At 36.4% G+C, this 27,525-nt stretch overlaps 1 protein-coding gene across 1 annotated transcript in view; it reads right to left on the bottom strand.

The window, feature by feature from the left end:
• DACH2 (dachshund family transcription factor 2) overlaps positions 1-27,525 on the bottom strand; it is a 772,461-nt gene that overhangs the window by 198,482 nt on the left and 546,454 nt on the right. The window contains exon 4 of the mRNA XM_049643267.1: positions 7,151-7,282. Coding sequence (XP_049499224.1) covers positions 7,151-7,282 — 132 coding nt within the window. The remainder of the gene's footprint in view (positions 1-7,150; positions 7,283-27,525) is intronic.

Below are 27,525 nucleotides of genomic sequence, written 5' to 3'. Positions count from 1 at the left end.
TCCTCACATAAATTTTCTGGCCCTTTGTCTCTCTCTTCTTCCTCTGAAACTCCTATAACATAAATGCTATTACATTTGATAGAATCACTGAGTTCCCTAAGTCTATTCTTGTCTTCCATGATTTTTCTTTCTTTTGTCCAGCTTCATCATTTTCCATTATTTTATCTTCTATAACAATTATTCATACCACCACATCTTCCAGCCTTGTGTCTTTGCATCAAGCCTGTTTTCAAACTGTTATTGCATTTTCATTCCTAAATTATTCTTTTTTAACAGTTTTATCACTGTGGTATGGGATTCCCTTGAGTCTCCATTCTTTTCTCAAGCCCAGTGAGTATCCTTATGATTTTTGCTTTAAATTCTTCATCAAGTATGTTACTTATATCTATCTGTTTTGCTCAGATCTCTGACTGCAACCTTATCTTCTTCTTTCATTTGGGATGAATTCCTCCATCTTGGAATTTTGTTTAAGTCTCTGTCTTCTTCTCTGTCTCAGAAAAGCCCATTATGTTTCCTTTTCCTGAGAGTAATGGTTTTGTGAAGAGGAGGACATATAATTTCTAGGGCCTGGCACTTTAAGGAGTATTTCTGGTATGTGTTGTATTCCCCCCACTGTTATGTTTTGGCTGCTCCATCCTTCAAGTCAATTGTTTGTAGAGACTCTCTTTGACTGCAGTGGGAAATATTTGGTCCTGGACCAGAATGTGGAGAGTTTTAATTAGGTGTGCTCTGATATGCTTGTGAAATGAATCCTGAACTACTTACACTAGAACTGAAGTCCTGAAGAACATCTGGTCAGGAGGCACGGTTTAGGCAGGGTTTTCTGCTCGTCTTCTTGTGAAGAGGCCCCCTGAGGGAGTCTTGACCGATAGAGGAATTCTGTCCAGAGGAAAGGATTGTGGTACTTGATCTAAACAAGTTAGGCAGCCACTGAGGGCACTGCATTGGTTCAAGTCTGTGGCTCTGTCTATATGTTGAGGGCCAAGGGAGGGAAATGAAGCTAACCACTTTCTTTGTTCCCAGAGAGACTTCTAGAATGTTGCCTTTCAGGGATGCACTTCAACGGAAGGAATAGTCTCCCCCTTATGTTTCCCAGGCCTACTTCATATCACCGTGTCCATGCCATCTGCTCACAGATTGTTTGACTGCTTTCTGTCCAGGAATAAGGCAGTGTCCTCAGGGTTGTATCCAAGCAAAGTCCACTGATTTTTTTAAACTTATTTATTTATTTTTAGAGAAAGAGAGATCATAATTGGTGGAGGGGCAGAGAGTGAGGAGGAGAGAGAATCCCGAGCAGGCCACACTGTCAGTGCAGAGCCTGACATGGGACTCAGTCCCACGAACCGTGAGATCATGACCTGTGTCAAAATCAACAGTTGGACGCTTAACCAACTGAGCCACTCAGGCTCACTAACATTTAAAACTCCATTCTTTGGGGCATCTGGGTGGCTTGGTCGGTTAAGCGTCTGACTTCAGCTCAGGTCATGATCTCACACTCCGTGAGTTCGAGCCCCGCGTCAGGCTCTGTGCTGACAGCTCAGAGCCTGGAACCTATTTCAGATTCTGTGTCTCCCTCTCTCTCTGCCCCTCCCCTGTTCATGCTCTGTCTCTCTCCATCTCAAAAATAAATAAACGTTAAAAAAATTAAAAAAAAAAACTCCATTCTTTAAGCCCTGATGGTTACAAGAACTCATGAAAATCAATTCTTCTCTTTTTCTCAGCTAATGGCTTTGGGGAAATATTCTCCTTGTGCATTCCCCTGTATGCTCTGTTATATCGCACCTTTATTTGTGACTACAGCTCCTGCCCCTTCTCAGCACTTGTAACATGTTTCTCCCAGAAACCATGTCTCTATACTTCCTACCTTCTTTGAAGTGATTTCTTCTCTCCCTGTAGATATGGAGTTTGTTCCGTCAGTCTTCAGGTTGATTTCTGGGGTATTTAGAATTATTTGATTGTTGTCTTGTTGTGTTCATGGGACTAGAAGAACCAAGATTCCTCCTACTCCTTTGCCACTTCCCCTTTCCCTCCTCTTATAATCATTACTTTAAATTCTCTATCAGACATATTATTTGCCTCCATATCACTTAGATCTCTTGCTGTGGTTTTGTCCTATTCTTCCATCTGAGAAATATTCCTCTACATCATTTTGTCTAACTCTCTGTATCTGTTTCTCTGTGTTAGGAAGGTCAACTACATCTCCTGCTCTTGAATATCGTGGGTGGGGTGCACAATTTTAACAAGGTGGATATGGTACTTTGCCAGAGGGGATTTGTCTCTGCTGAGGATATCAGAGGCATCCTGGTCTGCTCTACAAAGCACACAACTATTTTTGTGTGCAGATCTTCTTCCACAGGGAACTCACACTGCCATATAGGCCATTCAGGTAAGGAACATGGTGTCTACAAATTTTGAGCACTCATCTTCTTCCATAAAGGATGAACAGCTGATGCCAAACCCAGGGTTGTTAATGTGATATATCACATTGATTGTTGTGTTAATATTGAACCACACTTGCAAACCTAGAATACATCCCACTTGGCTGGATCTTTTTTTTTTTTTTTTAATCCTTTCAGCCACTTGGTGCTTTTTAATTAGTGAGTTTAACCCATTTACATTTAATTAATTATTTATAGGTAATGACTTACTCTTTCCATTTTGTTAATAGTTTTGTTGTTATTGTTTTATACTTGTTTTATCCTTCTCTTCCTCTCTTGCCGCCTTTCTTTGATATTTGTTGGGTTGTTTTATGAGTGATTTTCTTTGATCCTTTTGTCTTTATCTTTTGTGTATCTATCATAGCTTTTTACTTTCTGTTTAAAGTAGGTGTGTATAAAATATGTACTTTCAATTTTTATTTTAAGTTAATATCAATTTAATTTCTATTACATAAAAAACTCTCCACTTTTACTTTCCCACACACTTTCTGTAGTCAGAGTTTGCTTCTTTTTATATCATGTATTCATTAACAAATTTTTATCATTTAATTTTATATTAGGTTTAAAAATTATTTATGCACCATTACAGTAGTACATTAATCTTCATTTATATATTTAGCTTTACCAATGATATTTATGCATTTCTATAATTTAAAATTGATGTTTAGTGTGTTTTAATTTTAATTTTAGGAACTCCCTTAAGCATGTGTTTAAGGCAATTCTAATGGTGATGATGAAATCCCTCAGTTTTTGTTTATTTTGGAAAAACTATTCTATATTTTTTGTTTTTATTTATTTTTAAATATTTATTTATTTATCTGGAGAGAGAGAGAGAGAGAGTGAGTGACGGTCTGAGAGAGAGAGACACCCAAGCAAGCTCCACACCGTCAGTGCAGAGTCATATGGGGAGCTCAAACTCACAAACTGTGAGCTCATGACATGAGCTGAAATAAATAGTTGGATACTTCTTTATTTTTTAAAATACAATGTTTCCAGTTACAGTATTTTTGGCATGAAATTTGTTTTTAGTACTTTACATATATCATCCTATTCTGTTCTGTCCTGCAAAGTTTCTGCTGAGAAATTCACTTATATTTTATGATTTCTTCATATATAACAAATTGTTTTTCCCTTGTTACTTTCAAAATTCTTGCCCAGTCCTTGACCTCTGATAATCTGATTATAACGTGTCTCATTGTAGTCTTCATTGGATCGATAATATTTAAGGATTTTTTAAGTTTATTTTTGAAAAAGAGAGAGAGAGGAAGAGGGAGGGAGGGAGAGGGAAAAAGAGAAAGAGAGAGAGCGTGAGCAGAGGAGGCTCAGAGAGAGGGAGACAGAATCCTCAGCAGGCTCTGCACTGCCAGAGCAGAGCCTGAAATGAGGCTTGAACTCACAAACTGTGAAATCATGACTTGAGCCAAAATCAAGTGTTGGATGCTTAACTGACTGAGTCACCCAGCAGCCCGAGGATTTTTGAGCTTCATTAACCTGGATGTTAATTTCTTTCCCTAGATTTATTTTTTTTTCATTCATTATTTCTTTAAATAAACTTTTCCCCTCATTCTTTCTCTTTTCTCCCTCTGGGACTCAAATGATGCATTTATCAGTGCAAGAAAAACAATAAATCCTGCAATTCTATAAATCCTGTAGGTTTTCTTTCCTTTGTTTCCTTTTTTCCTGTTTCTTCTCTGACTGGAAAATTTCAAACGACCTATCTTCAAGTTCACAGTTCCTTCCTTCTGATTGATCATGCCCGATATTGAATCTTTCAATTCCAGATTGGAATCTGCTAGATTCTCTTATTGATTTCTATCTCTTTGTTGAACTCTTCATTTTGTTCATGTATTGTTTTACTGATTTCCTTGAGTTGCTTAATCGTGTCTTATAATTCATTCAGCTTTCATAAAACAATTATTATGTAATTATTATTTGGATTTGTCAAATTTGTCAGGTAAGTCATAGATCTCCATGTCTTTGGGGTCAGTGAAAAACTATTTTGTTCCTTTGGTGGTGATAGTTATCGATGTTTCATGTTCTATATGAGTTTGCATTTCTGTCTGCACATTTGAGGCAATAGGCAGCTCTTTCAGACCTTATGGACTCACTTCAGTGGGAAAAGACCTTCACATGCAGGTGGCTACAAAGACATTGGCTGGCTGTGGTGTGGCAGCTTTGGCCTTAGGAGAGTGCAATGGCAGCTCCAGATCTAGGAATGAGGAGGGCAGGGCAGTGTTGATTTTGTGAAATTCCATCAGGTGAGGTTACCTTTTGAAGTGAATGTGAGGTTGTTTGTCAGACAAATCTGTGGGTGTCTGTGGTGACAAAGAGAGCTGCTGTAGTCCTCAGTGGCAAATACTGCTGAAGTCCTCCTGCTCTCCCTTCCCCCTATATGGGTAAGTTATGACCATGGGGATCCCTCTTGATAACAGAATCTAGTGTTCAGGTATGCACATGGCAGCAGTGCTCATTTATAGACTTAGAAATTCTCAGGGAATTCTTCATTTAAATATCTATCATCATCATCATCATCATCATCACCATCACCATCATTATCATTATCATTATTTTTTATATCTACTTACCTTCATTACGTCAAGATACAGATAGATTTCAATCTCTGCATGGTCAAACACAGTGACTACTCTAATTCCATTTCTATAGCTCCAAGTTTTATCACAATGACAGATATTTGGAGGTAGGCCACATTATATTTAGTCAGGAAAATTAACTACTTATCAATTCAGAAATTAGGTTACCAGTATATTTCTCAAAATATTTTTGTTATCTTGTTAAAAAAGGAACAACATAAAATTTTTGTCCAAAATATTTTTCATAAACTGGTATACCTAAGAAAAGCATGGAAGAAATTACTGCTTGAACTCCCAGTAATTTTTATTGGTACAAAAATCTTTATATAGAAGATATTTCCTGTCAAATGTTGGTCACTTGTAAGACACTGTAAGATTTGAAAGCTAGTATGAGGTAAGAGGTGTTAGGATTAGTAAACTGATTATCAGTTTATCAGTGTCTCCTCATCATAAAAACAACTTTTATCTGAAAAAAATGATAAAATAAAATATCTGCTACAAAACAGCATTAAAGATGAGGAATAATGTGAATAAAGCAGACTTTGGACTTAACCAGACAGGAGACTGAAACATAGCTCTGCTAGTTTCTATCTTCCTGAGTATGAGTAAAGCTGAAACATACTGTGCCTGTGTTTCCTGATCTGCATATGGGAGTATTGAAAATGCTTTTCCTTCTGGAAATTTGGTAAGAATTAAGTAACACAAAAGATAGATGAATAAATTCTGCACAACACTGAGATTATAGTTAACTATACTGTATTATACACTTGAAAGTTGCTAAGATACTAGATCTTACCGTTTCTCACCACACACACAAAAAATAATGTGACGCGATGGAGGTGTTAGTTAACACTATCATTTAATTATATTGCAATATATAAGTATAAGAAACCAACACATTGTGCACTTTAAGCGTACACAATGTTATATTCTAATTATATCTACATAAAAAATGTTTGGAACTAAAGAAGAAACATGGGAGATACTTAGTACCTAATAACTGGTAACTCCTTAGTGTTGTTGTTCTTTGTTTAGTTTTAATTTTAGTATTATCTATGTGTTGCTTCCAGCTAAAAAAATTCAGTAAAAGAATGCATTTTTTTCCATTGATTCCTGAATGTGAGAACTGGTTGAAGAACAACTCCCACTCTATAGTTCGCCATGATCATTTCAATTTTAGATGAGTAGAGCTATGCTATATTAAAGTCAAGGTAGTTTATCCTACTGATCTGAGTCAATTATTTCCCTCTTTAATTAACATTTTTCCCCTCCAAGATAAGACTCAACCATGCTTACACTTTTAGGAGCCTAAAAGAACAGAGATAATACTGCTACCAATATGTCTATCACATTACATTGAATTTAGCTGCAGAGTTAGTTTGGAAACCTATGGCTCCTAAGACCATTTTTGGTTGCCCTTTCTCATTTTCCACTAAAATTAAAACTTTTTCATTTATTTATGCATCCGTTAATGCATGTTGATAGTTAAAATCCAAGTTACTTCCAAAAGAGATCTGAGGGGTGGTCTTATGATCAAAACCGAAGTACAATTATCACATGGTAAAGGAGGAAAAACAAATAGCAAGAAGAGAGGGTATATTCCACTCCACAGGCCTCTTTCTGTTCTATTCCTTCCTTTTTTTCTTTGTTTTCTACTTGTTCTACCTCTTTTCCTTAGCCCCTTCCAATGACTTAAGTATGCCAGCACCTTTACTTAGCTAAGGAGGTGGCACTCCACCTAAAGTGACTGCAGCTGAGCCAAGGTGGATTCTCAGACATGCCTCTAAGTGGCAGATTGTTTAGAGAAAGCTGAAGAAGCATAGGCTGAAACTGAAGGGAACATCCTTTCACAGGCAGAAGGTAAAATAGCACTATAAAAATTAGTAATTAATTCCACTACCAAAAAAATGAAGATAACTGAATGTTTCCTGGAATGTAATTATAACCTGTAATGGTTTTCTAGTTTCACTGTACTAGAGGGAGGGCTAAGCATTCTTCTGCAGTAACTGCTTTTAATCAACATATACAAGTGATTCTCTCTTCTCTCCCTCATCCCTCCTCTCTCCAATCTCAGAATATTTTAGTAAGACTCACCTGCCTTGTAATCCTGAAGACACTCACCTGTATTAGAATTAAGATCATCAGGCTCTGATTCAGTCCCATTTTGGTTTCCATTTCCCTGAAGAGTGTTCATTGCCATAAGCTTCATCTTCTGCAGCTTCATTGTCTCAGCCATTGCTGCAGCTGTTATACCTAAAATCAGAACCATTCCTTTTATAATGGGGACTATTTCTTAATGTAACTGAAGGCTGTATACATTTGTTTAACGGGTCTGTTCTGCATAGCACAAGCCAAAAGAAAACCCATGTTTAATTTATGAATAATATCCTTTAGCAAAGTAATTTTCAACTCCTGTTATTACTACATCTTACAATGGACAGTTTAAAACTCAAAAAAAAATCATTAAATGTATATTAAATTCCATCTAAAATAATATTGTCAGAAGAAAATCTGTGAAATACTTGATGAAAATACTTTCCAGTGAGTATTACTGTAGGGACTTCTGCTAAAGGATGAACTGACTTGGCTGTGAGAATTATCTTAGAAGTGAGGGGGAAAGATGGGGGAGGATTATTTCAGATTCTCTTTCTACCTTTTACCTTCCTTATGCTTTTACATTGAGAGACCAAATAAATGAAAACATGGCATGAAACCTCTGAATGTATACCACCTCCTGTAGTATAATTACATTCTTTTGTATTGATATGAAGCAATTATTTTTTAAAACTCTGTATAATGGTATAAATAGGTAGAAATAAAAAACTCAAAGAGAAAATTTGAGTGCTTAAATTTGAAACTGTTTCTCCTAGGAAGTCTATACCAGGCAGTATCATAAAGACATACAGGAAAATGTATACTAAAAATGGAACAAGCCATACTCCAGTAATGTCCTCCAAAATATCTACTGAATTCAACTTAATTATTTGTATATACTGCCTAAATTCCTAACCATCTATTGGTGCACTGGTGCCATGGGCCAAAAAGGAAAAAAAAAAAACTGGCCAATTTAAAACACAGTGTGTATTGCAGGCATATGCATATTAACTAGAATTTAAATAAAATTTTGAAAAAATGAAAAAACTAAAACACAGCCTTTTGGAATTCAATTAAATCTATTCTCCCATGCAAATACAAATCAAGGAAAATAAGACATATATTAGTTGTGGTAAAAAGAAAATCACTGCCATCATCACAAGAATCTTATTCTAAAGGGTAGGGTTTACCCTTATGAAAGGTGTAAGGGGAAGTAAGTAAAGCCTATAATATCTAACTGTGTTAGGTATTGGGATAATCAATAAGTTTCTATTTTGCCATCCTGTACTCTTTACAATGCATGGAAAACTCCAAATGAAGTGAACATTTCACTACATTAGCCCATCTATAAATTATGGCAAAGAAATAATCTGAAAGAAATTGCTTTAGTTTCAGAATTGAAGATATACATTTGTACATTATATAGGTGATCCCAGAGATTTTCTTGCCATATTTAGCTTTACAGAATTCCAGACCCTCAATGACCTGCCCACCATCAAAGGGTAACTCTAGGATGAAAATATGATGGGAATGATTTAAATAAACCAAAGGACTGCCAGGGCTGAGTGCCTCATAACCCAAGATGTATCAGGAAAAGTGTCCAGAATTTACATCAACTACTCTATTAATCCAGACTGCATCCTGAGTATGACAATTATTAAATTATTTGTTGTTTAATTATTGGTAGTGCAAGTAGTAGATTTTTGTGAACAATATATAGATTTGTATTGTGAAAAACAAAATTCAGCAAAATATGTTATAGGCAGAATTCCAGATAAAATGTGTCTTATGCAATGACACTAAGACAATTAATGAGCAAGAGTTCCCACATATTTTTAATTCATAGAAAAGATAGAAAGTTCCAATATCTATGCATTTTTTCAACCAAATGTTATCTGTATGATATCATTGAAAACAATATCAGCAAACAAATTCAGAAAATAATATTAAGGTAGTAAAGAATCAAAATATGCTAACATTACAAAGACATTTCAGAATTACCTAGTTCAATCTCTTCCTTTTGAGGATGAGGAAATAGTCTCACAGTTAAGTGTCATAGGTCAAGTATTTAGAGGGAGATATAAAGCAAAATTCAACTTTTCTGATGGGACCTGGATATATTTGCTAAAGTACTGAAGTATCTCAAACAACAGCTAACGACGAAATAGATTGGGAAGATGGCAAAGTAGGACACCCTTGAGCTGACCCCATCCCATGTTACAACTAGATATCATCCACATCCAAGTCAATCCAGAGGATAATAGATCAAACTCCACAACTAAATAGAGAAAAGAGATTGCATATGAAATGTTATGAAGGTCAGAAATATGGAGGGAGGTTACCCAGAAAAGCAATGGAGCTGCCTGCACAGAGAGGGCAATGAGCCCTCACACCAAAGAGCTCATATGGGGAAGACTAATCCCATAACAATGGGCTCTAAGACCATTTATCCCTGATGTGGGGTAGGAGGGCATTGAGGAGGGCACCTGTTGGGATGAGCACTGGGTGTTGTATGGAGACAAATTTGACAATAAATTTCATATTTTAAAAAAATCAAGCAAGCTTAATATGTAATAGACTTTATTTCTAATATTGTACTCAGATTTTGAAGAATGATTCCTGAAATTATATTAAAAACAATAGAAAAAGGAGGGGGTGCCTGGGTGGGTCAGTCAGTTAAGCGACTGACTTTTGATTTCAGCTCAGGTCATGATCTCACACTTTGTGAGTTTAAGCCTCATGTTGAGCTCTGTGCTGACCACACAGAGCCTGCTTCAGATTCTACGTCACCCTCTCTTGCTGCCCCTCCCCCACTTGCTCTTTCTCAAAAATAAATAAACATGTAAAAAATAGAAAAAGGAAAAATATGATATTGGGGACATTAAGAAAAGTATGTATTTTGGATACTAACTTTTCATTGAATATGTAATTTGCAAATATCTTCTCCCATTCTGTAGCTTGCCTTTTAATTTTCTTGATTGGTAAAACTCAACACCCCCCCCCAAATAATCCAATCAAAAAATGAGAAGAAAACATGAATAGACATTTTTCCAAAGAAGACATACAGATGACCAACAGACACATGAAAAGATGCTCAACATCACTCATCAACAGGGAAATGCAAATCAAAACTACAATGAGATATTTTCTCACACCTATCAGAATGACTAAAATCAGTAACACAGGAAACAACAGGTGTTGATGAGGATGTGGAGAAAGGAGAACCCTCTTCACTGTTGATGGTAATGCAACTGGTGCAACCACTCTGGAAAAGAGTATGGAGGTTCCCCAAAAAGTTAAAAATAATTATCCTATAATTCAGCAATTGAACTACTATGTATTTACCTCAAAATACAAAAATACTAATTCAAGGGGATACTTGCACTCCAATGTTTATAGCAGCATTATCTACAATAGCCAAACTATTTATTGATGAATGGATAAAGAAGTTTTGGCATATTTATACAATGGAATATTACTCACCCTTAAAAAAGAATGAAGTCCTGCCATTTACAACATAGATGGAGTTAGAGTATTATGCTAAGAGTATTAAACTAAGTATTTTGCTAACAAGTTGCTCAGAGAAAGACAAAATTTAATTTCACTCATATATGGAATTTAATAAACAAAACAAACAAGCAAAAGGAAAAAAAATAGAAAGAAGTAAACCAAAAAACAGACTCTTAACTATAGAGAAGAAACTAATGGTTACCAGAAGGGAAGTGGGTGGGGACATGGGTTAAATTGGTGATGGGGATTAAGGAGTGCACTTGTGAAGCACAGGGTGCTTTATGGAAGTATTGAATCACTGTATGGTACTTCTGAAAGTCATATTACACTGTATGTTAACTAACTAGAATTTAAATAAAAGCTTAAAAAATAAGTTTGTTTTTGCAAACATGAATAATCGTTTATTTTCTACAAATATTGGTAACATTTGTATCAGCCCTCACATGGCAAATGTTAAGCACACATAAAGTAACCAAATATCATTATAAAAAGTACCTTTCCTGTCATCAAAAACATCTCAAATACAAGTATTATTTTAAAAATGTAATTTCTTAAAACAGAATCAGGAATTGTTTTTTACTTAAAAAATATAGTTTGAAACATTGTATCCTGAAGTAAGCTAGTGTATTAAAACATTAGCTTATAATGAAAACTTTTGCCTTGAACTCTGGTTCCACCATTACTTATGTGAATGGCCCAAGATATTAACTTCTGCTTATTTCACTTTCCCTATCTGCCAAATGAGACAACTTTCAATTCCTTTAGAATTACTGGGAAAACTAATTTAGATAATGTGTATTAGAGAAACTATCATATAGCCAGAAACAATATATGAGCTCAATGAGCGTTATTTTGTTGATTCAGTGCCAAATATACTACTCTATTTTGTTAATTTTGAATAAAATAGAAAAATGCAGTAGTCACCGTTATGTAAAAACTATTCTGTGTTTCTGTTTGTTTTTATCTATGATATATAATATCGTATAGATATAAAATAAATGTGTCTTGTACATAGTGTAATATATATACTTATTTCAATGATCCAAGCCTAGTTTGAACTACTTTGTAGAAATTTTCTGATGTTTAATTGATATTATATATTAAATATGTTTTACGTAAACTGTATATAGATGTAAACTATTATTAATATCAATCTTTAAATAGCCAAATACGTGTGTAGATGATATTATGCAAAATTAAAAGGCAATATTTGGAGTTCCAGATTTTTCATAAGTAGTTTCAACATTCTGTACTTTACTATTCGATTTCTCATATCTAACTAACTTATGTTTCATCTAACTCTCAATTCTACTCCAGTTATTTAGAAATATATACATTTTAAAATGAAAAGTTTTGGCAATTTTAGGGAAAAGGTATTTATATTTGCTCATTTATAGAATCCACATGGAATTTTCCACTGAAGTTGTCTTCCTTCATGTTTTTAATTTTACTTACAACATCTGTTAGGTCATTTTTAATGTATACAGAATCATCTCTCATCATGACTTAGGTTCAGTTCTGGCTTTTAATTTTAAAAATGGAGGGGAAGGGGGAAAAAAAGTTAGAGACAGAGGGAGCCAAACCATAAGAGACTCTTAAAAACTGAGAACAATCTGAAGGTTGATGGGGGGTGGGAGGGCGGGGAGTGTGGGTGATGGGTATTGAGAAGGGCACCTGTTGGGATGAGCACTGGGTGTTGTATGGAAACCAATTTGACAATACTTTTCATATTAAAAAATAAAAATAAAAATGCTTTTATTGTGTAGAAGAAACACACTTTATTTTTTTTGTAGTTTTATTTATTTTAAAACTCCAGTATAATTAATGTACAGTGTTATATTAGTTTCAGGTGTACTATATAGTGATTCATTAATTGTATACATTACTCAATGCTTATCATAAGTGTATTCTTAATCATCAATTGTATACATTACTCAATGCTTATCATAAGTGTATTCTTAATCCCCTTCACTTATTTCACTGATCCCTCCAACCTCCTCCCCTCCAGAAACCACCAGTTTGTTCTATATGTCTCTGTTTTTTGTCTTTGTTCACATTTTTTAAATTTTTTATGTTTATTAAATTCCACATAAGTGAAATCATATTGAATTTGTCTTACTCTGACTTATTTAACTTAGCATAATGCCATGTAGACCAATCTATGTTGTTGCACATGGCAAAATTTTATTTTTTTATGGCTGATTAATAATCCATATCACATCTTCTTTATCCATTTATCTATCAATGGACAGTTGGGTTACTTCCATATTTTTCCTAGTGTAAATAATGCTGCAATACATATATGTGTGCATATATCTTTTCAAATTAGTGTTTTTGTATTCTCTGTGTATGTACCCAGTAATGGAGTTACTGAAACATATGGTAATTCTATTTTTAATTTTTTGAGGAACCTCCATATTGCTTTCCATAGTGGCTGCACAGTTTTAGCTTTTTAAATCTCACACTTCGTATCATGCATTTTCACCCATATAGTCCAGCTCTTCATATTGATTTATAATTTTCTATGAAAATGTGTATGATAATTTAAAGTGAATTCCTTTAAATTGGAAATTTTTTGTCAGTCCTTGTAAAGAAGTTTGATCATCAAATATAACCAGGATATTGAAAATATCCTTGTAAAATAAGGAAGAGAAGATGAAATATTTAAATGCCTGTTGATTCAGTCTTTTAAGAACTCTACCACCTGAAGGCACAAAATAATTTTCTGTAAAAATGTTTTGAGAAAGCCACATCCACTGTATTGGAATATCTATGTTTAGAGTTGAGTAACTGACCTATGTAATATTTTATCTTCTACCATGTATTCCTGGAAAACAGACTACATTCCCAGGTAAATATTCTGTGTGAATTTATTTTTACTGGACTCAGCAGGGATAAGGAAGGATATGAAAGAAATGTTCTGTTTTTAAATTGAAGTATATTCATTCATCAGATGAATGGATAAGGAAATTGTGGTTTATATACACAATGGAATACTACTTGGCAATGAGAAAGAATGAAATATGACCTTTTGTAGCAACGTGGATGGAACTAGAGAGTGTTATGCTAAGTGAAATAAGTCATACAGAGAAAGACAGATACCATATGTTTTGACTCATATGTGGATCCTGAGAAATTTAACAGAAGACCATGGGGGAGGGGAAGAAAAAAAAGACTCCACCAAAATACTGCTAGAGGTGGTACACAATTCAGCAAATTTGCAGGATACAAATTTAACGTAGAGAAATCTGTGGCAATTTTATACACAAACAAGGAAGCAACATAAAGAGAAATCAAGGAATCAATCTCATTTACAATTGCACGAAAAACCTTAAGATACTTAGGAATAAACCCACCCAAAGAGGTTGAAGACCTATATTCTGAAAGCTATAAAACACTGACTAAAGAAATTGAAGAGGACACAAAGAAATGGAAAAACATTCCATGCTCGTGGATGAGAAGAAAAATAACTGTTGAATTTGTCTATACTATCCAAAACAACCCACATATTTAATGCAATCCCTATCAAAATACCACCAGTGTTTTGAACAGAGCTAAAACAATCCTAAAACTTGTATGGAACTACAAAAGTCCCCAAATATCTAAAGCAATCTTGAAAAATAAAAGCAAACCTGGAGGCATCAAAATTACAGACTTTAAGGTATGTTACAAAGCACTAGTCATCAAGGCAGTATAGTACTTGTGCAAAAATGGACACATAGATAAATGGGACAGAATAAAAAACCCAGAAATGAACCCACAACTGTATGATCAATTAATCTTTGATAAAGCAGAAAAGAATACCCAATGGAAAAAAAGAAAGTCTCTTCAACAAATGGTGTTGGGAAAACTGGAAAGCAACATGAAGAAGAATAAAACTGGACCACTTCCTTACACCATACACAAAAATAAATTCAAAATAAATGAAAGCCCTAAATGTGACACAGGAAACCATTAAAATCCTAAAAGATCACAGGCAGCAACCTCTCTGACATTGGCCAGAGCAACTTCTTACTAGACACGTAGCTGGAGGAAAGGAAAACAAAAGCAAAAATGAACTTTTGAAACTTCATCAAAAAAAGCTTCTACACAGGGAAGGAAACAATCGCCAAAACTAAAAAGCTACCTCCAGAATGGTAGAAGGTATTTTCAAATGACATATCTGCTAAAGGGTTAGTATTCAATATCTACAAAGAACTTATCAAGTTCAACACCCCAAAAAAAATCCAGTGAAGAAATGGACAAAAGACATGAATAGGCACTTTTCCAAAGAAGATATCCAGATGGCTAACAGACACATGAAAAGATGCTATTCTCACTCATCATTAGAAAAATACAAATCAAAACCACAATGAAACACCATCTCACACCTGTCAGAATGGTTAAAATTAACAACACAGGAAAACACATATATTGTCATGGATGCAGAGAAAGGAGAACCCTCTTACACTGTTGGTGGGAATGCAAAGTGGTGCAGCCCCTGTGGAAAACAGTTAAAGATAAACCTACCCTACAACCCAGTGCTTGCACTACTAGGTTTTTACTCGAGGATACAAACGCACTGATTTGAAGGGGCACATGCATACCATTGTTTATACCAGCATTATCAGCAATAGTCAAATTATGGAAAGAGCTTAAATATCCATCAACCAATGAATGGATAGAGAAGAAGTGGTGTGTATGTATGTATATACATGTGTGTATACACACACACACACACACACACACACTGAAATATTACTCAGCCACCAAAAAGAATTAAATCTTGAAATTTGCATACACATGGATGGAGCTAGAATGTATTATGCTAAGCTAAATAAGTCAGTCAGAGAAAGACCAATGCCATATGATTTCACTCATATGTGGAATTTAAGAGACAAAACAGATAAACATATGGGAAGGGAATAAAAAAGGTAGGAAAACCATAAGAAACTCTTACCTATAGAGAAAAAACTAGTGGTTGATGGAGGGGGGGTAGGCAGGGGATGGGCTAAATGGGTAATTGATGTTTAGGAGGGCAGTTGCGATGTGCCCTGGGTATTATATGCAAGTGATGAATCACTAATTTATAATCCTGAAACCAGTATTACACTATATGTTAACTAACTATAATGTAAATTAAAAATTGATACAAAAAAAGAGGGTCCATGTATCTTTTTGAGTTAGTGTTTTCATTTTCTTTGGGTAAATACCCAATAGTGTAATTTTTGAATAATATGGTATTTCTATTTTTAACTTTTTTGAATAACCTCCATTCTGTTTTCCACAGTGACTGTATCAACTTACATTCCTATCAATACCTTTTTTACCACATCCTCTCCAGCACTTGCTCCTTTTTTTGTGTTTTTGGATTTTAGTCATTCTGAAAGGCTTAAGATGATATTTTATTGTGGTTTTCATTTGAATTTCCTTGATTATCAGCAATTTTGGGTATCTTTTCATGCCAGAACCTTGATTCTTATTTCTAGCCTTCAGAAATGTAAGATAATACATCTGGGTTGTTTAAGCTGCTTAGTCTGTAGTACTTGTTATGGAAGCTATAGCAAATTTACATAGACCTTCGTACCTGGATGTGGAGCTCTGCTGTAACAAACATATAAAAATACAGAAGTGGCTTTGTAATTAGGTTATGACAAGAGGCTGAAAAAAATTCACCACGCATATTAGAAAGAGCCTAGATTGCTGTGAAGGGACTGTTGGTTGAAGTATCAATGTTGGAAGTTACTCTGGTAAAAGTTCAAAAAGAAGAGAGGATAGTTAAAAAGATTCTATCATCTTAAAGAGTACATATTTTGCCATAAACAGAATATTTTAAATATGAGTTTTAAAAATGTTTCTGGTAAGATCACAAATGAAAATGAGGAAGATGTTATTGGAAATGGGAGGAAATGTGATCCTTATTATAGAGTAGCAGAGAACTCCTTTGAATTATATTCTATTGGATGAAAAGAAGTTGTAAGCAATGAACTTGGGTTATTTAGTTGAGATTACTAAACAAAAGTGCTAAAGGTGCAGCCTTGTTTTTTCTTGCTACTTATAGTTAAATGAGAGATGACAAATGTAAATTAAAGGTGGAATTATTGAGCAAATAGGAACCAGAACTTGAAGATCTGGAAAATTCTCAGCCTAACCAGAGAGTATCTCTAGAAATGAAGCCAATTGCATGGTTGGACAGCTGTGTGCTAAAGAGAATAGGCCTATGACTTGTGGATCCAATACACCATCTTAGCAAAAGTAATGAATAGAAATTTGGTTATATAGGAGAGATATGTGGAGGAGGAACATTTTGTTTGATGGCTTGGATTTCATGAATTGCAAGAAAGGATAGCAAAGTTTTTGAGAATGTTAAACCATGAAAAAAAATTACAGCCTCAATTGAAGAAAACAGAGATGGTACAAAATAAAGGAAGAATGACTTTGAGGACAGAGTCACAGATGCAGAGCCTGGTGAAACTGCCAATGCAACCTCATGCCAAGAAGGTACAGGCTGAGGATGTGAGGCCACTATCCAGGAAAAAGGGGTGGGCTTGCCATCTGGTGGGCACAGAAGACAAAGCATGGAGCCAAAAAACATTATTCTCAAGACTTAAAATTTACTTAAATTTCTCGTGTTAGGTTTCTGATTTGCTTGTTACCCATTGACCCCTTTATTCCTTCTGATATCTCACTTTTACATTACCCTGTCTCACCATTTTATTTTGGAAGCAAATAACTTGTCTTGTTTCACAGGGTAACAGCTGAAGAGGAATTTTGCCTCAGAATGAGTCATTCCCAGATCTCACCCACAGCCAATTTAGATGGATTTAGATAAGGTATTAGATTTACAGTTGATGTTGAAATGTGTTAAGACTTTGGGGATATTTGGATAGGGAAAATGTACTTTCCGTGTGAGAAGGACATGAATTCAGGGGAGCAGAAGAAGGAGTGTTATATGTTGAACTGTGCCAACCACAAATTCATATGTTGAAGTCCTAATATTCAGTACTTTAAAATATTAAGTTATTTGGATATGGGGTCTTTATAGATATAATCAAGATTAAACGAGGTCAATTAGGGTGGGCTTTAACCCAATATGACTAGTATGCTTCGAAAACGGAATAATTTGGACACAAGGACATGCATAAAGGTAAGAATATGTGCAAAGACATACATAGAAAGCTGTCTATAAGCCAAGAAGGCAGGCATGGAATAAATCATTCCTTCATAACCATCAAAAGGAGTAAACTGTGCTGACACCTGGATTTTAGACTTAAGCCACCAGAACTGTGAACAAATTAATTTCTGTTGTTTAACCCAACCAGTTTGTGGTACTTTGTTATAACCACCCTAGCCAAATAATACAGTTAGCAGACCCTTGACCAACATGGGTTTGAACTGTGTATGTTTACTTATACAAGGATTTATTTAGATAAATACAGTACAGTAGTGTATTTCCTTAACATTTTTTTTCTCTAGTTTTCTTTATTACAAAAATTCAATATACAATACATATACAAAATATGTGTTAATCAACTGTTTACTTGGTAAGGCTTCTGGTCAACAGTATGCTATTAATAGGTAAGTTTGGGGGGAGTCAAAATTTATACACAGATTTTGGATTGTGTAGGGGGTCAGTGTCCTTAATCCCTACATTGTTCAAGGATCAACTGTATACTAGACCTATAGTAAAACACAAAACTATAACAATTTTTAAGAATTCTTTTAATGTTTATTTTTGAGAGAGAGACATAGTGTCACTGAGGGATGAGCAGAGAGAGAGGGAGACAGAATCTGAAGCAGACTTTAGGCTCCAAGCTGTCATCAAAGAGTCCGATGTGGGGCTCAAACTCACAAGCCGTGAGATCATGACCTGGGCCGAAGTCAGGCAATTAACGAACTGAGCCACCCAGGTGCCCCCAAAACATAAAATATTTTAGAAGAACATATAGCATAAAATAATGTGACCTTGGATAAAGCAAATATTTCTTAGATAAAATGAAAAAAAATCATTTAATTAAAAAAAATTGATAAGTTGGGCTTCATCAAAATTTAAAACATTGGTTCTTATAAAAACCCTGTGAAAATATGAAAAGAGAACTCAAAAACTTACATAAAATATTTGAAAATGACATATCTGATGAAGGAATTATATCAAGAATACATAAACTGAATAATGAGAAAAATTAACCCAATAGCAAATGACAAAAGCTCTAGAAGACAGTTAACCAAATATATAAATATGGCAAAAAGTACATAAAAAGATGCTCAGTATCCATAGTCATTCAGAAAATGCAAATCAATAATAATTAGATAACAACATTGGAAAGACTAAAATAAATTTCTTTAAAAAAACCAACAATATCAATTTCTGACCATAATATGAATCAAATGGAACTTTAGGTCATTGTCATGGGAATTCAAAATGATACAACCACTTAGGATAACAGTTTGGCATTGTTTAATGCAATTAAATATGGACGATGGCAGAACAGCATGGAAGATTTTTGTGTGTCTCGCATCCATGAAACACAGCCAAACCAACACTAAACCATCCTACACACCTAGAAAACTGACTGGAGGATTAACACAACAATCTGCACAACCTGAACCACAGAATTCAGCAGGTACATGGCGTGGAGAGGTGAACTTGGGGAGAGAGAAGCCGGCAGTGGGAAGGGAGCCGCTTTTGCAGGTGGAGAGAAGATGGAGACTGGGGTCAGGGGGGAGAATACAGGAAAAACACCCCTCCTCAAAAGCAGCTGGAGAGAAAGTGGAAAACTGGAAACAGCCACAGGGATTTAAACTAAAAAGGGAGAAAGGAGAAAGGAGAGGGTTTAAATTACATTAAGACTGTAAACGGGGAGTGCAAAATCTGCAACTCGGCAGCTTGATACCTGGAGGTGCTCTGGTGGGAAGGGTGAATCCCCAGGAACAGAGTGGGGTCAAGAAGGTTCTTGGGCCACATGGGGAAAAGCGGTTCCACTGCTGGAAGGACATTTGGTGGAGACTGTTGAAGCCACCTGGTCCCAGCAGACCCCAGAAAATGGCCACATTCACTGGTGCTGGAACAAAGTTGTTAAGGGTGAAGCCTGGTGCCAGATGTGTGTTGTGATTTTCCATAATCCCTGAAAAGCCACTGCTACACTATCTTGCGAACTTTTCTGGGGCAAGCTGGCACCTGGCCACAGTCTCAAGGAACCAGCAGCAGCAGGGTCCTGCAAGCATTCCTGGGTGCAGCCAGCATTCGGCCATTGCTTGGTGAGACCCTCCCACAGAGGGGCAGAATGGCTCAAAGCCACAATCCTTCAGAAGTTAGGGACCAGGGAAAACAGCTGCATCTGTGACAAAATGCAGGAGAAAGGTACTGCCTTGGGCTTGGTCATGGACAGTGAAGAAGCACAGAGTTGACAAAAGCTGAATACAGACGAGGGGTGCACGATTGGTGATCGGAAAGAAGAGAGTTATGATACTAGAGACTGGGTAGCTGGGTGATGCCATTTTCACCGTTTCTGCGCATGTGCATATGCACCTGCAAGTGCCACAACATTCCACCCCAGTAGGCTAGCAGTGCCATCTAATGGAGAATGGAGCCCTTATACTGAGCCCTGTCACAACTGGGCCAACCTGACTCTTCAAGAACACAAGTCTCACCGCCTGCTTAGTTTATGAACCATAAAGAACTACATAGCCTGACTTCTAGGGGAAAACAAAGTAATTTCAGTCCTATTTCAATCTGTAAGCAGGTCTATCTATTCAATTTTCTCTCTTTTTTTCTCTTTTTTACTTCTTTTCTTGAATACACAAAGAGAAAAACTTCATTTTTACTTTCAATTTCTATTGAAAATATTTTTTTAACTTTTTAATATACTTTTTGCTTGCATGTACACTTTTTTCAAATTCTATTTTACTTACATGTTTTTATTTTAGTCTAATACAGTGTATTCACTTTTTTTTCAAATTTTCAAACGATTTCTTTTTTTTCTTTTCTCTTTTTTCTCCTTTAAGTTTCTTTTCAGTTTCTTGAATACAGAAAGAGAAAAAATTCATTTATTAAAGTTTTATTAAAAATATTTTTCTTTAATTTTTTCTACTATATTTTTTGATTTTGTGTAATTTTTTTCAAATTCAATTTTACTCCCATCATCTCATGATAGTCTACTTCACTGTACTTATTTTTTTCAAATTCTCAAATGATTTCCTTTTTTTCCCCTCTTTTTTTCTCTACTCTGTCAAAGCACTTTTGACACCCAGACCAAAACACATCTAGGATAAAGCATCATTTATTAGATTTTGTGTGTGTGTGTGTGTGTGTTTAATTTTAACACCTATTCTCTTGAAGGTGTTTCAAAAAATAGAAATGGAAGGAAAACTTCCAAACTCTTTCTATGAAGCCAGCATTACCTTGATTGCAAAACCAGACAGAGACCCCATTAAAAAGGATAACTATACACCAGTTTCCCTGGTGAATAGGGAACATGGATGCAAAAAATCCTCAACAAGATATTAGCCAACCGGCTCCAACAATACATTAAAAAAATTATTCACCACGACCAAGTGGGATTTATACCTGGGATGCAGGGCTCGTTCAATACCCACAAAATAATTAGTGTGATTCATCACATCAATAGAAAAAAAAAAGAATGCAAACCATATGATCCTCTCAATAGATGCAGAGAAAGCATTTGACAAAATACAGCATCCTTTCTTGATAATAACCCTCAAGAAGATAAGGTTGGAAGAAGAAGCATACCTCGAGATCGTAAAAGCCATATATGAACAACCCAACACTAATATCCTCAATGGGGAAAAACTGAGAGCATTTCTGCTCAGGTCAGGAACAAGACAGGGATGTCCACTCTTGCCACTGTTACTTATCATAGTATTGGAAGTCTTAGCCTCTGCAATCAGACAACACAAAGAAATAAAGGCATCCAAATCGGCCAGGAGGAGGTCAAACTTGCACTCTTCACAGATGACATGATACTCTATATGGAAAAACCCAGATTCCACCAAAAAACTGCTAGAATTGATTCATGAATTCAGCAAAGTTGCAGGATATAAAATCAATGCTCAGAAATCAGTTGCACTCCTATACACCAACAATGGAGTGACAGAAAAAGAAATCAAGGAATCAATCCCATTTACAGTTGTACAAAAAACCATAAAATACCTAGGAATAAATCTAACCAAAGAGGTGAAAAATCTATACACTGAAAACTATAGAATGCTTATGAAAGAAATTGAAGAAGACACGAAAATAAAGGAAAAAGATTGCATGCTCCTGGATAGGAAGAACAAATATTGTTAAAATGACAATACTACCCAAAGCAATCTACATATTCTGTGCAATCCCTATTAAAATAACACCAGTATTCTTCACAGAGCTAGAACAAATAATCCTAAAATTTGTATGGAACCAGAAAATACCCCGAATAGCCAAAGCAATCTAGAAAAAGAAAACCAAAGCAGGAAGCATCACAATCCCAGGCTTCAAGATATACTACAAAGCTGTAATCATCAAGGCAGTGTGGTACTTGCACAAGAATAGACACGCAGATCAATGGAACAGAATAGAGAACCCAAAAATGGACCCAAAAACATATGGCCAGGTAATCTTTGACAAAGCATGAAAGAATATCCAACAGAATGAAGACAGTATGTTCAGCACATGGTGCTGGGAAACCTGGACAGCGACATGCAGAAGAATGAACCTGGACCACTTTCTTACACCATACACAAAAATAAACTCAAAATGGATGAAAGACCTAAATGTAAGGCAGGAAGACATCAAAATCCTGAGGGAGAAAGCAGGAAAAAAACTCTTTGCCCTTCGCCACAGCAACGTCTTAGTCAACACGTCTCCAAGGCAAGGGAAACAAAAGCAAAAATGAACTACTGGGACCTCATCAAAATAAAAATCTTCCACACAGTGAAGGAAACCATCAGCAAAACTAAAAGGCAACCGACAGAATGGGAGAAGATATTTGCAAATGACAAATCAGATAAAGGGTTAGTATCCAAAATCTATAAAGAAATTATGAAACCCAACACCCAAAAAACAAATAATCCAGGGAAGAAATGGCCAAAGACATGAATAGACACTTCTCCAAAGAAGACATTCAGATAGCCAACAGATACATAATAAAATGCTCAATATCAGGATTTCTGAGGGGAAAATGGCAGTTTAGGAGGACGCTGGGCTCACCGCGTCCTGCTGATCACTTAGATTCCACCCACACCTAGCTAAATAACCCAGAAAACCGCCAGAAGACTAGCAGAATGGATTCTCTGGAGCCAAGCATAGACAAGAGGCCAACGGAGGAGGGTAGGAAGGCAGAGAGGCGGTGCTCGCTACATGGAGTGGTGAGAGGGAGCCAGGGCAGAGGGGCAGACCACTGGCAAAGCAGAGCCCCCGAGTCTGGCTTGCAAAAGCAGAGGGGCCGGATGCAGTGTGTTCTGACAGCAAGCGGTACTTAACATCTGGAAGGTTATAAGATAACAGCTCTGCTCGGAGAGTGGGAGGGCTGGAGGACAATGGGAGGGAGAGTTTTTGAGCCCCGGATGGACGACAGAGCTCAGCTTAGTGGGGAACAAAGGCGCTCACCAGCACCATCTCCCTCGCCCATCACCCAGCCAAAATCACAAAGGGAACCAGTTTCTGTCAGGGAACTTGATTCCACCACACAAACATCCAATGCTGTGCTTCTGCGGATCCGTCCCTCCTGCAGCAGGTCTGACTCCCTCCAGTGCCACAGGGCCCCTCCTAAAGTGGATCACCTAAGGATAAGTGAGCTGAGCCTGCCCCTCCACCCCTGTGCACCTTCCCAATCCACCCCAGCTGATACTCCAGATATCCAGCACCACAAGCCTGGCAGTGTGCAAGTAGCCCAGATGGGCCACGCCACCCCACAGTGAATCCCGCCCCTAGAAGAGGGGAAGAGAAGGTACACACCAGTCTGAATGTGGCCCCAGCGATGGGCTGGGGGCAGACATCAGGTCTGACTGTGGCCCCGCCCACCAACGCAAGTTATTCAAGACAGCACAGGGGAAGTGCCCTGAAGTTCCACACCACTCCAGGGACTATCAAAAATGATGAAATAGAAGAATTCTCCGCAAAAGAATCTCCAGGAAATAGCAACAGCTAACGAACTGATCAAAAACGATTTAAATAATATAACAGAAAGTGAATTTAGGATAATATACATGAAATTAACCGCTGGGCTTGAAAACAGTCTGAAGGACAGCAGAGAATCTGTTGCTACAGAGATCAAGTGACTAAGGAACAGCCAGGAGGAACTAAAAATGCTATTAATGAGCTGCAAAATAAAATGAAGACGACCACAGCTCAGATTGAAGAGACAGAGGAGAGAATAGGTGAACTAGAAGATAAAATTATGGGAAAAGAAAAAGCTGAGAAAAAGAGAGATAAAAAAAAAATCCGGGAGTATGAGGAGAAAATTAGAGATTTGGTGATGCAATAAAGAGAAATAATCTATGCATAACTGGTATTCCAGAGGAGGAAGAGAGAGGGAGGTGCTGAAGGTGTACTTGAAGAAATAGTAGCTGAAAACTTCCCTGATCTGGGGAAGGAAAAAGGCACTGAAATCCAAGATGCACAGAGAACTCCCTTCAGACGTAACTTGAATCAATCTTCTGCATGACATATCATAGTGAAACTGGCAAAATACAAGGATAAAGAGAAAATTCTGAAAGCAGCTAGGGATAAACGTGCTCTAACATAAAAAGGGAGACCAATCAGACCTGTGACGGATCTCTCTACTGAAACTTGTCAGGCCAGAAAGGAATGGCGGAAATCTTCCATGTGATAAACAGAAAAAAATATGCAGCTGAGAATCCTTTATCCAGAAAATCTGTCATTTAGAATAGAAGGAGAGATAAAGGTCTTCCCAAACAAACAAAAACTGAAGGAATTTGTCACCACTAAACCAGCCCTACAAGAGATCCTAAGGGGGTTCCTGTGAGACAAAGTACCAGAGACATAGCTATAAGCATGAAAGCTACAGACATCACAATACTCTACCCATATCTTTCTATAACAACACTGAATGTAAATGGACTAAATGTGGCAACCAAAAGACATAGGGTATCAGAATGGATAAAAAAACAAGACCCATCTATTTCCTGTCTATAAGAGACTCATTTTAGACCTGAGGACAACTTCAGATTGAAAGTGAGGGAATGGAGAACTACTTATCATGCTACTGGAAGTCAAAAGAGAGCTGGAGTAGCCATACTTACATCAGACAAACAGGACTTTAAATTAAAGGCTGTAACAAGGATGAAGAAGGGCATTATATAATAATTTACAGGGTCTATCCATCAGGAAGAGCTAACAATTATAAATATCTATGTGCCAAACACGGGAGCCCCCAAATATATAAAATAATTACTCACAAACATAAGCAACCTTATTGATAAGAATGTGGCAATTGCAGGGGACTTAACACTCCACTTACAGAAATGGATAGATCATCTAGACACACGGTCAATAAAGAAACAAGGGCCCTGAATGATACATTGGATCAGATGGACTTGACAGATATATTTAGAACTCTGCATCCCAAAGTAACAGAATACACTTTCTTCTCGAGTGCACATGGAACATTCTCCAAGATAGATCACATACTGGGTCACAAAACATCCCTTTATAAGTATACAAGAATTGAGAACATACCATGCACACTTTCAGACCACAATGCTATGACGCTTGAAATCAACCACAGGAAAAAGTCTGGAAAACCTCCAAAAGCATGGAGGTTAAAAAAAACCCTACTAAAGAATGAATGGGTAAACCAGGCAATTAGGGAAGAAATTAAAAAAAATATATATGGAAACAAACGAAAATGAAAATACAACAATCCAAAAGCTTTGGGATATAGCGAAGGCAGTCCTTAGAGGAAAATACATTGCAATGCAGGCCTATCACAAGAAACAAGAAAAATACCCAATATAAAATCTAACAGCACACCTAAAGGAAATAGAAGTAGAGCAGCAAAGACACCCCAAACCCAGCAGAAGAGAAATAAGATCAGAACAGAAATAAACAATATAGAATCGAAAAAAAAAAAAACCTACAGAGCAGTTCAATGAAAACAACAGTTGTTTTTTTGAAAAAATAAACAAAATTGATAAGCCTCTAGCCAGGCTTCTCAAAAAGAAAAGGGAGATGACCCAAATAGATAAAATCATGAATGAAAATAGAATTAGGACAACCAATCCATCAGAAATACAAGCAATTATCAGGGAATACTATGAAAAATTATATGCCAACAAACTGGACAACCAGGAAGAAATGGACAAATTCCTAAACACCCACACACTTCCCAAACTCAATCAGGAGGAAATAGAAACCTTGAACAGACCCATAACAAGCAAAGAAATTGAATCAGTCATCAAAAATCTCCCAAGAAATGAGTCCAGGACCAGATGGCTTCCCAGGGGAGTTTTTCCAGACGTTTAAAGCAGAGATAATGCCTATCCTTCTCAAGCTATTCCAAAAAATAGAAAGGGAAGGAAAACTTCCAGACTCAATCTATGAAGCCAGCATTACTACTATGCCTAAAGCACACAGAGATCCAGTAAAAAAAGAGAACTACAAGCCAATATCCCTGATGAACATGAATGCAAAAATTCTCAATAAGATACTAGCAAATCGAATTCAACAGCTTATAAAAAGAATTATTCACCATGATCAAATGGGATTAATTCTTGGGCTGCAGGGATGGTTCAACATTCACAAATCAATCAACGTGATAAATCACATTAATCAAAGAAAATATAAGAACGATATGATCCTGTCAATCGATGCAGAAAAAGCATTTGACCAATTCAGCAAACTTTATTAATAAAAACCCTCGAGAAAGTCGGGATAGAAGGAACACACTTAAACATCATAAAAGACACTTATGAAAAGCCCACAGCTAACATCATCCTCAATGGGGAAAAACTGAGAGCTTTTTCCCTGAGATCAGGAACACGACAGGGATGTCCACTCTCACCGCTGTTGTTTAACATAGTGTTGGAAGTTCTAGCATCAGCAATCAGACAACAAAAGGAAATCAAAGCATCAAAATTGCAAAGATGAAGTCAAGCTTTAACTTTTTGCAGATGACATGACATTATACATGGAAAATCTGATAGACTCCACCAAAAGTCTGCTAGAACTGACACATGAATTCAGCAATATTGCAGGATACAAAATCAATGTACAGAAATAAGTTGCATTCTTATACACTAATAATGAAGCAACAGAAAGACAAATAAAGAAACTGATCCCATTCAAAATTGCACCAAGACGCATAAAATACCTAGGAATAAATCTAACCAAAGATGTAAAAGGTCTGTATGCTGAAACCTATAACAAAGCTTGTGCAGGAAGTTGAAGAAGATATAAAGAAATGGAAAAACATCCCATGCTCATGGGTTGAAAGAATGAATATTGTCAAAATGTCAATACTACCCAAAGCTATCTACACATTCAATGCAATCCCAATCAAAACTGCACCAGCATTCTTCCCGAAGCTAGAACAAGCAATCCTAAAATTCATATGGAACCACAAAAGGCCCTGAAGAGCCAAACTAATTTTGAAGAAGAACACCAAAGCAGGAGGTATCACAACCCCAGACTTTAGCCTCTACTACAAAGCTGTAATCATCAAGACAGCATGGTATTGGCACAAAAACAGACACATAGACCAATGGAATAGAATAGAAACCCCAGAACTAGACCCACAAACGTATGACCAACTAATCTTTGACAAAGCAGGAAAGAACATCCAATGGAAAAAAGACAGTCTCTTTAACAAATGGTGCTGGGACAACTGGACAGCAACATGCAGAATATTGAAACTAGACCACTTTCTCACACCATTCACAAAAATAAATTCAAAATG

Source organism: Panthera uncia, chromosome X (assembly GCF_023721935.1).
Source record: "Panthera uncia isolate 11264 chromosome X, Puncia_PCG_1.0, whole genome shotgun sequence".
NCBI classification, from domain to species: Eukaryota; Metazoa; Chordata; class Mammalia; order Carnivora; family Felidae; genus Panthera; species Panthera uncia.
Note: the sequence above shows the minus strand (reverse complement) of the source record. Positions and strands in the feature narration are given on the sequence as shown.